Source organism: Rhipicephalus microplus, chromosome 3 (genome assembly GCF_043290135.1).
Source record: "Rhipicephalus microplus isolate Deutch F79 chromosome 3, USDA_Rmic, whole genome shotgun sequence".
Lineage (NCBI taxonomy): Eukaryota > Metazoa > Arthropoda > Arachnida > Ixodida > Ixodidae > Rhipicephalus > Rhipicephalus microplus.
In genome coordinates, this window is record NC_134702.1 from 20765021 (window position 1) to 20779779 (window position 14759).

Sequence of the window (14759 nt, forward strand, 5' to 3'; positions counted from 1 at the left end):
GAGCTTGAGAGCAAAGCATAGTTGACGATTGACACGAAACTAGCTTTTCTAAAGCACCAGCTCGGAAAACTCTGCAACATTCACTACATTTGCTGACAGGAATCAGAACAAAAAAAAAAAAAAACACCTTCGTTTCACTCGGTTTCCGCATGCGTTCGCATGCAAGAGACGACTTCGATCATCCGCCTGGCAGATGGCAATAAAAGCTTGTGATTGCGACCTTCCAAGTGAAATGTCAGGCACCTTGGCATATTGTTCGAGAGCTTTGATTGAGACACTGCGTTGCCTTTGTAGATTCATGCGTAAGCATACAGAGGGCGCTCTAGTACAAAGAAGCTGCACTTGTAACCAGGGGTGTAGCCAGGGCGTGACACATTGAGCACGTGCCCCCCTCTTCCCGAAAATATTTTTCGCCATGATATGGAGAGCAAAAAATGACCATTTTAAGAAAGTGCCCCCACCCCTCTCCACCCACCAAAACGTTCTGACTGCGCGCCTGCATGTAATTACATATAAACGTATACATAGCAAGAGGATACCTTATTAAACATTTTTAGTGAAATCTAGTAGATAAGAAATAAGCGATATTACACCATTTTCATACGTGAACAGTGTGACTCAGTTCATGCGCGCAGTAGTGGGAAGCAGTGGCAGCTATAATCTGAACTTCTAATACGTATGCCTGTTATAACGTGTTGTCCTCAGGCTGTGACCACGTCTGATTACGATCACGTACACATTGCTTTAGACCTTCATATTTTTTTCGTGGAAGCAATCTTTATGTGGTCTTTGTAATTGGTGACACAGCGTTTTGTGAATCATCTTCAGCGTTGTGTGCGTATGTCGTGCGTGGCACCAATATGTGCAATCACGGAAAAAGATCTATCATCTACATTTGCTTTTCGCCATGCTTCGTGTTACCTCGTTTAGCGCCTCAAACGTCTTATCTCTGGGCAGATATCACAATTATACGCAAGTGTGCCCTTACGACTTCCGATGCAAGAGCCGTTGTTCGCGAAGTGCATAGCGAGTGGTTTGAAAGTACCACCCCGTATTAAACGGAGACACGTCGCACCAATGCACGCAGTATACGGACCTTGTATGTTCCAACTGGTTCATCGGCGCAGGAAGTGTTTCCTGATGTGATGATTGATATGCGGGGTTTAATGTCCCAAAACCACCATACGATTATGAGAGACGCCGCAGTGGAGGACTCCGGAAATTTCGACCACCTGGGGTTCTTTAACGTGCACCCAAATCTGAGCACACGGGCCTACAACATTTCCGCCTCCATCGGAATTGCAGCCGCCACCGCCGGGATTCGATCCAACGACGTGCGGATCAGCAGCCGAGTACCTTAGTCACTGGACCACCGCGGCGGGGCTTTCCTGATGTGTAACAGCGCGGACGGTCCTGAAGATGTCCAACGTGAACATGGGAACGCGTGGGGCACCGAGCTTTGAACGACGCTTATGTCATGACAAATGCGAAGCTCCGCACATGCGCTGTTCGTTCGCGGTGTCGCTAGCTTGCTGTCGTGCGCGTCACGTCATCGTTGAGCTTATTCGACGAAGACGTGCGCGATGGTGCAGTAGTCGCGCCACTAGTGCACCGCACAAGCGCCGAGCTTGCATTGGTATAGGTAGGTGAGGTTTAAAAAAAAGGAATTGACGAATCTTGCACTATAAGCCGAGCAAAGCTTGAAACAGCTAAATTGGATGGTGCTGGAGATTAATCAGGTAGTTTCTAGGCCTTTACTATAGTGATGCAGGTTGCTTCTAGGTCGTTGCTATACGATTGAACTACATGATGGTAAGTTGTTTTCTGTTGACTCTCGGCGCAGATAGGCTCGAGTTAAAGCACAGACAGCCACAGGCACGACACGGGCACGTCGGTGGCATAGGGCTTTCCTCGCTTCAGGCTCTCCTCACGGGCAACGTTGCTTCTTCCGTTCCCTAGTGGTCTCGTTGTATGTAGTCGGGTATTCGCTTCCCCATTGTCACTTTGCAATCATTTGTTGGGCTAGCTTGTGCCTTTTTAATTTTTAGTGGCTATTGGTGGGTAATGGAACTTACCCAGTTTTTTTAGAACTGGATTGGATAAACTTCTGTTGCGTCCTCCAAAACGCAGATCACCGTGGTCGCTCCCACGTGGGGATTGAGACGCGGAGTTCCTCATCCGCCTCGCGGGCTTAGTGGACAGCCCAGACGAGCACATTCTCGTTTATCGATCGGGATACAACTTACACCTAGCTTACACACCTTCGCTGTTAAAAGCGCACGAGAAACGTGGACAAGTAGACACCACACTAGCACCATGTCTTGCACTGTGTCCTGCACATGCAAAGAGCTGTGTCTAAACCGCAATAGCTGCCTGCATTCAGGTGGTATTTAGCTATAGGCGGCGCTGATAGCACCGGGCGGTGCGCGCTGATATGTTTCGCACTGTACGCCGGCTCACGACTAAACGACAGCGATACCGTAAGAAAAAGAGGTCTGGACGCATTACGCACGTCCCGAGAATTGTATTTTTATACGGAGAAGCTTTGATTTGCCTTCCTTTGAGAACTATAAAAACATTGCTTACTTTTCATTTGGGCAATAATTTTCGAAACTCAGAAAGTGGATATTTTGTTTTAATATTTGGCTTTCGAAGTATTGCGCTGTATAACAGCGCACTGTGTCGCAACGTACTTGATCATTTTGTGCGTTCTCCCGATAGATGCACGAGTTGTATACGGGTATGTTTCGTGTGCGTTGTAAACTTTCCTCCAGGTTGTTAGGTTCCCATGCATGCCGGCCTCTCGGGAATGGTGTTCTTGCAAAACAGACTAGTGAAACAAGGCTATAGGCGGCACTGCATACCTTTACAATTTGTGCAAGAAAACACATGGGCGCTAAAAAAACAGTGTGTTTTGGGGCCTTATATTCCTGCCGTAGTGTTTATTTGTGCTAAACCCCCCCCCCCCCCCCCGAAAAAAAACATTTTCACAAAGTGCTCTCGCGGGATGCTCAACAGTCGTTATCGTCACGTCTGCCTTGAGCGCGAGATAGAGCTGTCCAATTCTTTCAGGGCATTTGCCGCAAACGTGGTGCAATTGATTGATTGATTTGTGGGATTTAACGTTCCAAAACCACCATATGATTATGAGAGACGCCGTAGTGAAGGGCTCCGGAAATTTCGACCACCTGGGGTTTCGGAAATTTCGACCACCCAAATCTGAGCACACGGGCCTACAGCATTTCCGCCTCCATCGGAAATGCAGCCGCCGCAGTCAGGATTTGATCCCGCGACCTGCGGGTCAGCAGCCGAGTACGCAAACGTGGTGCAGGTTGCCTGACATATCTGGACCCGACCGAACGTTTGTCGTCCAGCAATAGTAGAGATGGACGTTTTTTTTTTTTAAACTTCAATAGGACATAACACTTTTACCATTCAGTTTATCAGCGTGCATGAACAAGCCTGGCAAGACGTACGCAGTGAATTTATCCCAATCACAAATACTGTTAGCTAAACTCTGTTTCTATTGCGGTTGTCTCACTTTAGGAAATAGACGGCATGTTCCTGGATTTCCGCCTCTACGGCGATTTTGACATTCGCATGTGAGTACGCGCGTCAGCACAGTTTTGGTGAACTATATTTCCGTAGCATTCTTGAACCAGACTCTGAGGTAAAGTGGTTACTCTGTTTTAAGCCCCACATTGTTCAATGTGGCCCTCATTGGTCTGGTGAAGGTTCTGACAAAGTCGGTGTGCCTATCCATATACGCCGATGATATTTGCCTCTGGAGTGCTGCAGTTACTCGCCCTCAGGTGCGTGCACGAATACAGCGGACAGCAACCCTCACAACAGCCTACCTTCAGAAACAAGGCCTAAATATATCAACTGTGAAGAGCGCGTTGATGGCGTTAACACGCAAACCAATGACGCCATACCCTGTTTACATCAATGGGCAGAGTGTCAAATATGCACGGACGCATCGTTTCCTGGGAATAATAATCGACAGAGGTCTTTCGTGGAGCCCACATTGTGCGTATTTGAAGAAGAGACTGCTATCTATTGCGCATATCATGAAATTCTTGTGCGGTAAAGCATGGGGAACTTCTGTGGCCTCCATGCTACAGCTGTACAGGGTCCTATTTCTGGGTCTATTGCGCTACAGCTTGCCGGTACTGACTAACACTTGCAAATCGAATACTCATTCATTGGAGAGTTTGCAGGGTCAGGCACTGCGTATCTGCCTAGGACTACCCCGATGCGCTTCTACTTATGCCACAATCATGCTTGCCAAAGACCATCCGGTCAGGACATATATAGTTGTGGATTGCCTCAGAGCGCACATTCGACATGCTAGCCGTGTCCCCGACCACCACTTGGCCCTTCTACCTTCCGGAAGACCACGTGCTACGTTTTCAGACGTCATAGCCAAGCACATAAACAGCATTCCATCAGGATATACGCCAGCTGCGAGAACGGCATGCCCTTTGTGGTGCCTCGACCAGCCCCAAGTACGTCTAGAAATTCCGGGAATCAAAAAGAAAAGCAGTCACTCCTGAGTAGCATTGAAGCAAGCAACACTGCTATTATTACATGAGTTGTACTTAGACCGAACGCAGATATACACTGATGGGTCCGTCTCATCCAGCAGCTCATCAGGTGCCGCTGTAATTCCGGCTGCAGCAATGACAATCAAGTTTAAGTTGTCGCATATGACTACCTCTACGGCATCAGAGCTTGCTGCTATAAGGGCTGCTTTACAATATTTCGTTCAAGAACGTCCAGGAAAATGGGTCATATTCTGTGATTCGAAGGCAGCGCTTCAGAGTTTGCAGTCTGCCATGCGTAGGAGGAGCCATGACCAACTGGTACAAGAAATAAGACATTGCCATCATGAAGCTCTAGCACGAGGGCATGATATTATATATATCAATGGCTGCCTGGACATATCAGTATTACCGGAAATCAATTAGCCGATGATGCAGCCCGCTCAGCCCATGAAGAAACCCGTGTAGTCCCGATTCCTCTATCAAGGAATGATGCAGCAAGACAACTTTACCTGCTGGCTCGAGATCTCACACGCACGTTCTGGTCGTCTACCAGCTTCCAAAGGTGTCAATTTTATGAACTGGATCCTTCGCTCAAGCTAAAGCTACCATCACAACTTTCCCGCTCCGATGCGACACTGTTATGCCGCCTTTGGTTGGGTGTTGCATTCACAAAGGTGTACTCCTTTCGCATTGGTATGGCAGACACTCCTACATGCGACTATTGCGGAGCTGAAGAGACCATCGAACACGTCCTGTGCAGCTGCGCTTGCTACGACACACAGTGATGCCAGCTACGGATGGTTTTGAATCGACTTGACCCCAGATCATTTTGTGTGCAGAAGATACTAGGACCTTGGGCATCTGCCTCAGTTGCGCAGAAAGCAACTAAAGCACTGCTACTTTACCTTAAGTCAACAAACCTGAGCGACCGCCTGTAGACTGTGTGTGCTCCCCGAGTGTGCTCGTGATTGTGTGTACATTGTCATCTTTCTGCAACCTCTTTTCTCCCCTTTATCCCTTCCCCAGTGCAGGGTAGCAAACCGGATGTGCGTCTGGTTAACCTCCCTGCCTTTCCTTGCATCTTTATCTCTCTCTCTCTCTCTCTGTTCAGCTGATTGCCCCGCCACGGTGGTCTAGTGGCTAAGGTACTCGGCTGCTGACCCGCAGGTCGCGGGATCTGTACGCTAAAAAACACACCGATGGACTGAAATTTATCGAGCGCACCACTACGGTTCGCCTCAAAATCACGTGACGGTTCTGATGCGTCAAACTCGGATTTTTGTTTCATTGCTGCTTCGTTACATTAATAAGCAAAAACAACAGAGGTAGAGCGCGACTAAACAGAGATTTTAGCTTTCTTGAAAATGAAAACTGCAGGACAAACTTAGATTATTCTGTGCAGGCGGGAACACGAAAATATTCGTGACCGTTCGACGTCATCACATGCAAAGTACGAAAGGTTACAAAAATAAGAGCTGTACGAGCGCACGAAACGAATTGAAGCGCCATCTGAGTCCTCTCAGAGAAGCGCATTGCCGGTCACTGCGACTCTCGGTGCTGTACCACCGCTCGAATCTCAGAGCTCCTTGATATCGACCGCCTGGTTTGAGATGATAGCCGCCAGATGGCAGGTTGGCGTTAGTCATTTGTAGGGAGCCTTCATACGCGTCGGCGCGCACATGAAGGCTCCCTAGCTATTAGTTAGGGAATGTTGATTGCAAACTGGGTTATAATGAACTAGAAGAGGTGGCTATCGCCACGCCGTTGCGAAGGGGATGCCAATCTTGATAACGACGATCTTCATCATTCATCAGTCACGGATATAAGTGATCACTGTTCATTCCTTCTTACATGTGAGGGTGAACATCTCTCGATCAATACCTCATGGTTACCTTGCTATCCGTCTCCCTCAGTGATGAGAGGCGTTCCTGATCGAAAACATTTACAGTAGCAGTTGCCGATGTTCGCGCGCCTGCACTAGTCGGCACGTGGATGCTGTTTATGGCAGTGTGGCTTAACAGAAATAACAGCGTAAGGTGTGTCGAATAAATCGTTTTGTTATGTACAAAAACATGCCAAATATAGGCGTATGATTATTATTTGGTAAAACAAAAACGTTTAGTTGAATAAATAAACAAAAACATATTTTTGCTTTTCGCACTTGCGTCCTCTGGTGTTTGGTGAGAGCACTAGTTTGTTACGTAGCCGTGACGTACTTCCTGAGGCCAGATTTTGCGGTGTGTCCGCTATTAACTTTTTCTTTTTTTATGCAATGAGGCATTCAAATGCGAAGAAGAGCGTGACAGTTCATGCAGTGACGCGTTTAACGATGATCATATTACACGTAGTGTTGCTTATTACAAACGCGGTATGACGATTATGAGATATGCCATAGGGGAGTGCTTCGGAAATTTCGATCATCTGGCGTTCTTTAACGTGCACGGCAGTCTCACACCACACGGGTTCCTAGCGTTTTGCCTCTATCGAAACGCGATCGCTACGGCTGTGACGTACCACCGATCTTTGGTCAGCAATTGCTTATCGTAATCGTTGCACCACCGAGGCATACTGAGGGGCATATGTACAGAGTGAATTTTTATGAAAGGGAACACGGGAGCGAGTGGCCTGCGTGCTCCGGCGGCTGCTGGAAGTGCGTTCAAGCGGAAGCTAGAGCAACCACAGTCTCTTGTCGCGTCATCTCGCGGCGAGCCAAACAACCATTCGTTGCTGATATAGAACGGCAATATTGCAGCCCCTACCCCTTCAAGGCGATTACCAGCTCTCGCGTAATCCCCTTGAAGGGGAGAGGGTCGCAATCTTACTGCTGGTTCCCTATAAGCAACGAATGGTTCTTTTGCTCGCCGCGAGATGACGTGAGAAGAGACTGTGGTTGCTCTAGCTTCCGCTTGAACGCACTGCCAGCAGCCGCCGGAGTGCGCAGGCTACGCGCTCCCGTGTTCCCTTTCATAAAAATTGACACTGTACACCCAGTCTGTAAACTTTATTCCACTTATTTCCATAACGTGTCTGCCATTCCATGCACTGAAGAGATGCTTGGCAGACCACGAAGTTGCACCTCTGAACAACCTTATTAGTGCATATTCTCGGTGTCCATACGCATGCGCAGCTGCAAGCCACTGTCATGTTCGCGCAGGCGCAATGACAGTTTCATGCTTTGGGCATGACGCGAGTGCCTCTATCGTTGTAATGTTTTCGCTTATCTCATTGTCATGGCGGCCTCAGCCCTGGGCGCCGTAATATTTGCAGCACAATTCATTATAATAACCAGCCGACCAACCAATGCATTTCTCTGTAGCCTCGTCGGCATGTAACGCGTTGAAGTATCTCGCACCTGATGCTCGCTATGAACTAAGATTGTACAATCCAGTATGACAGTTGAAATGCGGCGCTTTAGCACTCCTGCTGACGTCATCTTATTACACGCGCACTGTTGCTTCGTGAGCGCGCAACGTAGCATCATCACAACCATAAAAAAAAATACCGATCAAGTACCGCGAATTAGGCTGCATGGTGCTTCTTTGGCGTCGCTTTATTTCTTGTAAGGTGACTACGAGCCCAACATAAAGGCGCGGGCTCCGCGTTTGACGTCACGACGGACGTCAACGAGGTCCGACTGATCGAGAGGCTCTCGCCTCGACGGGCTAATGGTAGTTGCGTAATATACCCTCGTGTCCCAGGAGCCCGCATGCAAGTACGATGCCATGGGGCTCGCGGCTGCACACCTCTGGCCGTGACATCGTTAATCTGGAGCACGCGCGGACCTTCGGCAAATTGACGTCACGCGGCGCTCTGCGTCGTCGTCATGTACAGATTGGGAGCGGCGCTGTACCTGTAACGTTTTCTGTCAGAAATGGGTTGCTGTGCAGAGATCAGCTTGCAAGTGGTTCCGGCTCTCTGTATTAGGTATAGTCGTCACTTTCGCAATAGAAAAAAAAAGCGTATCAACCCACGTAGTTGTAGCATACATATAGATGCTGTATATAGATGATAAAGTTATAGCAACTTATATCTGGGGTTTTACGTGCAAGAACCACGGTAATATTGAGAGAGGACGTAGCAGAAGCCTTCGAAAATGTTGGCCACCTGGTGCTTTCTGGCATACGCTGACCTCACACAGCCTCAAGGATTATAATCCTCAAGGATTATGTCTCCGTCGAAACGTGAGCGCTGCGGCAAGAAATCAACCTGAGACCTTCGAGGCAGCAACGGTGCACCGGGATCATTGTACCAATGAGGCGTACTAGTTAAGGATGTTGGGCAGCTTTAAGTGGTCATTCGACATTCTTCTTTGTGTTTGTGCGTGTGCAGCGACAAGGTCAATTTTTTTTTGTTTAAGTGCGTGTGCAAACCCTATTGGCATCACGAGTTCGGCTAACGATTTCTGCGTGGTTTCGATGGCGTCAGAATGCCAGTCATAAGGCAGTTATTATTAAAAATTTTCGAACATTTCAGACAACCCGCTGAATTAGACTTGTCATTGTCTCTCAAAGACAACACGTGCAATTCTTCCTTCTGCTCTTCATTTCTATTCAAATGTAATCGAGTCACGCTGCGCACACTACCTTGGTATTCCTTCATTCTTGAATCGAAAAGGACTCGAGGTGTGCTAAAAAAAACACAAGTATCGGGAACCTCGACAATGGGTGCCTAAAAGAGCAAGGGATGCTGTAAGCCGCATCTACATCGAGGCGATGTGCTGAAATGTTGGAATGCATTAAATAGTGCTCCATTGGATCTCAGCAAAAAAGAATAAAAGAGAAAGCAGGTTGAGGAGTATTCTTCTGCACTCACCCACTCCGGTATTTCGATGGTGTCGCGCACAGGGAAATCCTTACGGAAGCTTCTGGCGTAAGCACGCACTTCACCGGTAGCGACGGGAACGTCGAAAGACATCTGCATAGCTGGAAGCAATTACCACTTTTGCCGAGATTTTTTTGTGGAACAAATTTATCTCCAACTTAGCATGTGCTATTATAACTTTCATGGGGTATTACGATCAGGTAAGTATATTGAAGCTATACTGCTTAAAACATGCTACCGCTCAAGAAGCTGACTTTGATAAGAAAGAAGGAATAAAAAAGAAAACAGTGCAGTTCACAAGAAACGTGTGCGGTTCTCCACCCTACGCTGGGGGAATAAAAAGGGGAAAATATTGGAGAGAGAGAGCAATGCAAGAAGCAAATGAGCACTAGATGCTCGTATCCGGTGCACTGCAAAATAGTCAAAGCCGTTCAAACAAGCCCGTAGTCTTTAAAAAGACCAAAAGTGCGTTACTGTCTTGTGGGCAGTTGAGTGACGGATATTTGTCAATCCGCTGCTAAAGTTTTCGCATGTCTTCCGGTGATACTCATCTTCTCAATCTCTATTAAATACCGCGGTAGAAAAGGTGGCTATGTCGAAATCTTAGCCATCCTATTTTAGGGTGGTGTGCTTCTCTTGCAATGAATGGGGTCACTGCGTCCAAGCAGCAATGGGAAGTTGGATCGAGAAACCACACAGCGTTTCGAAAGTGGATAACAGCTTTCGTTAACACGTTCCCATGAAATCATGAAGCCTGCTCTTCATAATTTAATGAGATCATGCCACAAAAATGCTACACAGTGAAATCGATCTACTGATGACTGTTTCAACTAACTTCTTGTATTAGTTATGAGTTGCTTCCCGTGGACGGAAATTGGCTGTCGGGTAAACACAGGGGACAAGGGAAGGGTGAAAGGTCTTAAAGAAAAACGGAAGGAGGGCTTATTGGTGCGTATCAGTGAAAATTTGAGAGCAACCTAAGAAGGGGATCAGACGTTTCCTCAGTTGTCTTTGTCTTCGATTGGCCTTACATGTTCAATGATCACTGGCACCGTTCTAAACTTGATGCACAAGCTGTTCGGTATATCATATCCTCAACACCGGAACAGCACTATAACCAGGACACATGTGTAAAGCGCCAGTGCCATGACACTGCTACTCAACCGCCACTTAGCTCATACAACGAAGTTAACGCAGACTAGGTCCAGTTTCAATCTCCCCGCCACAGACGTCAGGTTCGCGGCAGTTCCACGGAGTTATTATGACCAGTGTGTGTCGTGCAAGCGACGTCTGTGCGCAGAGTGGTTCTTTAAACCAATCTGCCACTCACACAAGGAATAAATGAAGTTGCCTCTAAATTCCGGTGCACTGCTGCAAGCTTGTTATGCACCGAGGAAATGGACAAACCGCCTTCTCTCATAATGCATGACTAGTCCAGTGTACTGACGGTTTGAACGACTATAAGGATTACTACTCTAATGGCTCATTTACTCGATGAGACTATTCAAGATTAGAGGTCGATTCAACTTAGCCACGGAATTTCAGCTCGCAAAAGGCAAGAACATGGTCTCATTGTCTTTTGTGCTCACTTAAATTTCGCTATAAAAATTAACCTACTCGCCCAACACTCAGTTAACCTGGAGTCCAGTAGAACTTAACTCGACCCGTTGTCACTACCTCCAATATACAAGTTTACGCATTTTTCTAACTAGTAAAGATGATTGACATGTCGTATTAACAGCGAATTGAGGTTTACTTCACAGTACTAGAACAATGCGTAGGTTGTCATGTGACCTTGATCTTGGTGGTCCGCAGTGTTGAGCCTTCGTCCGGCGTGAGCAACCGTCGCAGTAAGAGGTCCGCGTGATAATCGCGACGTCCACGGAGGAGCCGGCCCGGGAGGACCGGGCGACAGCGTGCGGAGCCGTCCTCCTTGGTGGGGCCACCCCACCCTCCGCCGCCCCCAGCAAGCGGAACATGAAATCGCTGATGCCCGACGTGTACCCCGACCAGCTAAGGGAGCTCAACCCGCTCATCTGCTACGTGCAGTGCCTGCGCGGTAAGCCACACGATCAATATATCAATCGACCAATCAATCAATCAATCAATCAATCAGTCAATCAGTTAGCGAGTGGCAACATTAAGTCAGTGAGTGGCAACATAAGAATACTGAGTGGTTGGCAACATAAAATCACTGAGTGAGTAGCAACATGGAATGGACGAATGAATAGCATCATAGAATCAGTGAGCGAGTGACAGCATAGAATCGGTGAGTGGTGGCAACATAGAACCGATGATTGAGTGGCAACATAGAATCGCTGGATGAGTGGCAGCATAGGATAACTCAGTGAGAACAGCATATAATCACCGAACGAGTGGCAGCACACAGTCACTGAGTGGCAACGGAATCGGTGATTGAGTGGCAACATAAAATCGGTGAGTGGTGGCAAAATAGAATCGATGATTTAGAGGCAACATAGAATCAGTGAGTGAGGGACAGCATAGAATCACGGAATTAGGGGTGGCATTGAATTGCTAAGTGAGAGGAGCATGGAATCACTGAGTGATTGGCAACATTAACCGAATGAAAGCAGTAGGGCATCGTTTATATAGGGCTTTACTAGATTTTTTTATATCGGCCCATTATCGGACAATATAGAAAAGAGATTAAGGCATTCCGTTATTGTGCATCACGCGTTGGGAAACTACTGTGTATGGACTGTGGAGCCACTGTGTGTGTCACTTGTAAATTCGTCACTGTCATTTATTGCGCCATAAAAGCTCAGGTTTTCGCGTGAAAATTAACTCTTCTTGTTCTCGGCTTGTGCCTGGCGAAGGAAAAAGAAGCGTGTTTTCAATGAGCAGCATAACTGAACCTTTTCAGAAGCTTTAAAAGAACAATTACAAAGCGATCCCTCCGTGGAAAGGTTTCTGGCACATTTCTAGTTGTGTTCAGCTTGGCCATAAATTGGCACCGTAAACATGTGACGCATCATGTCAGGATCATCAAACGCCCAAATGTTCCACCTGCCTGCTCACGTGCAGCGCTTCGGTTTCGCGATGACGAAACTTCAGAAGAAACCTTAGCAGCGTTGCCTGGCTAATCGAAGCCACCCGACTCTCGCAATCGCTTGCGCTGTGTCGCTCGAAGCAGACGTCACGGATTTTGGGAAACTTCACCGGGTCACTGTTATTATGGACGTCAGCCTACCACCCGAAAAAGCTGACTCAAAGTTGCGCAGGCCGAGGAGACAAAAAAAAAAAAAAAAAACGATTGGTCAAGTCCGGTGGATTCGGTTGACGTCACGAGGATTGCACGACACGTGATTGATGTGACTGTTGTGTCGTCAGTAGGGTTACGAAATGTAAAAGAAAACCAAAGAACAATCGCAAGAAAGGTGCTTGTAAAGTAAGAAAGTAGCCACGTCAAAGCAACGTCGGCGTCAATTTTAGCGTCTGCGCGTCTCGCCGAGAAAGTTGCCTCCGCGAAGTGGGGTTATGAAAAGCGCGCGTAATTCGAATGAGAGTCGCCCGTGACGTCACTTCAAAGGTGTCCACGTGTTTGGCGGATGGTTAGCGGCGTTGACACAGATTCTCGAAGGTGATCGCTTACTCGGTAGTACATCGGCTGCCGGGTAGAGCTTGTCAGAAACTCCTCGTTTCGAGAGGACAAGGCCATGTTTCTCGAGAGTCAGTATCAGTTTTGTAGTATGCGGAACAGATAAATCATACGTTGTATTATGGCCATAACGCCCGTTAGGCTAACGTAAATCTATATTTCATGCAATCTGTGCAATGGCGTAAGTATACAGGTGAAATTTACCTGCAAAGAAACTGGAAAAACGATCAGCTAATTTTATTGAAGAGTTGGACGTAGCGCTTAAGATGCAAGTTAGGTTCTTGCAGTGCCTGAAGGTTCTGTCCAATGTCGATTGGTCGAGAGAACTTAATACCAACGGTAAAAAAGTACGTTTAAGAGTTAGCGAAACACTTTCATTGATTACGTTATTGTCCGCGTTGTCACGTTTTTTAAAGCGAAAGCGAACACTTGGTGATTGAGTAACTCACAGCCACATAATCTACACGCATTTTCTCTCGAAGTTAACAAATCTTTACTAATTCTACTCCAAAACATCAAGTGTTACTTTTAGTATCGCAGTAAGATGCGTTTAAAAAACAACCTAAATGGAGTGTAATGTTATCAGTACTATGTCTTTATAAATAAGCCCTAAATGCATTTAAACTAAGTTATACTGTCGAAATTGATGCTGTCGTCAGCTATAATAAGAAACCCAAAGTTAGAAACAGATGTCAACTACGATGGGAAATGAACTGCCCACTTAGAAAGGAGTTTATTCAATCTGGGTAAATCAGGCCATTAGGTGATTTTTCTAGACTAAAACAGAATAATTTAATATTCGTAACATGCCTTTTAGTATAGCTGCTTCCTTGCCGTTCCACGCTTCTCGCGTCGTTTCTGCGTCGCTTAAGCGAAACATGTTTGAACTTTACCAACGAGGTGTCAGTACACGGAGCATAAACTTCAAGGTCTGTTATATTTCCAAGAACACCAATGCCCGCCGTTTGCCTGTTGTGCCTTATTGAGATACAAATTGCTAAATTTTGTTAGGTTTTAGAAGATAACTGTAGCTTTTTGCAGTCTTTCGCTAAAGTTGAGAAGGAGAGTGGCAGTACAGTGTATGTCCATTTACTGAGCCATTTTGTGTCATACTTGAAGAAAATTATTCTAAAATCTGTACTCAAAATATGTACTTTTCTTTCTCTTTATGTGGTTCTGCTTTAGATCATGCGGACGACACCTCCAATGCGAGCAAAAAGGCCCATATTCGATCCAGCGCTTTCAAACACCTGAAGAATGAGAGTTGTGTCAAAAATGGGGTAAGTCCACATCTTTTTACAACATTGCTTCGATCAGTGTTGTAGACGGTTACGTTCATTGAGTTTCATACAATAATACCTAGAGAGGAATCTGGCATTGCGATCGTGTACCTCCATGGGAATTGTGCAAAATACAGGTTTCGGATTGGATGTGGTCAGCTAGCGAACTGTCTACAGACTTTTTTTTATAGTTTCAGTTTCATTATTCGCGCAGCGCGGGTAGTGGGGTGCATTAAAAAGCACTGAAGCAGCGCCTTTGTTGTTCAAAGAGGCTAAATACCACTATAGTGGTCTTTAGCCTTTTAGAAGTTCAAACCTATAGGTTTGAAGTTCTAAAACTTATAGGTTCTTCAATTCTATAGGTTGGAAGTTCGCTGCGACGTTGGAGCTTTACGTGTCGTATTGTACAGTTTAAACGAAGCGCCGTCCACCCACCGCTGCGCATGGATGTAGCGCCTCATGCCAGTGCAGGATATTGCGTTGAGTTCATGA

General features: G+C 46.6%; 1 protein-coding gene across 3 annotated transcripts in view; it reads left to right on the forward strand.

Annotated features, from left to right (window-relative positions):
• Window positions 1-14759, forward strand: part of LOC119180946 (uncharacterized) — a 49780-nt gene that overhangs the window by 9147 nt on the left and 25874 nt on the right. For 2 of the 3 annotated variants that reach the window (XM_075889037.1, XM_075889035.1), the window contains exons 2-3: window positions 11184-11427; window positions 14173-14267. In XM_075889037.1, coding sequence (XP_075745152.1) covers window positions 11346-11427; window positions 14173-14267 — 177 coding nt within the window. In that variant the 5' untranslated portion in view covers window positions 11184-11345. Of the gene's footprint in view, window positions 1-11166; window positions 11428-14172; window positions 14268-14759 lie in introns of those variants that run through there. The other variant, XM_075889036.1, reaches the window with a different exon arrangement.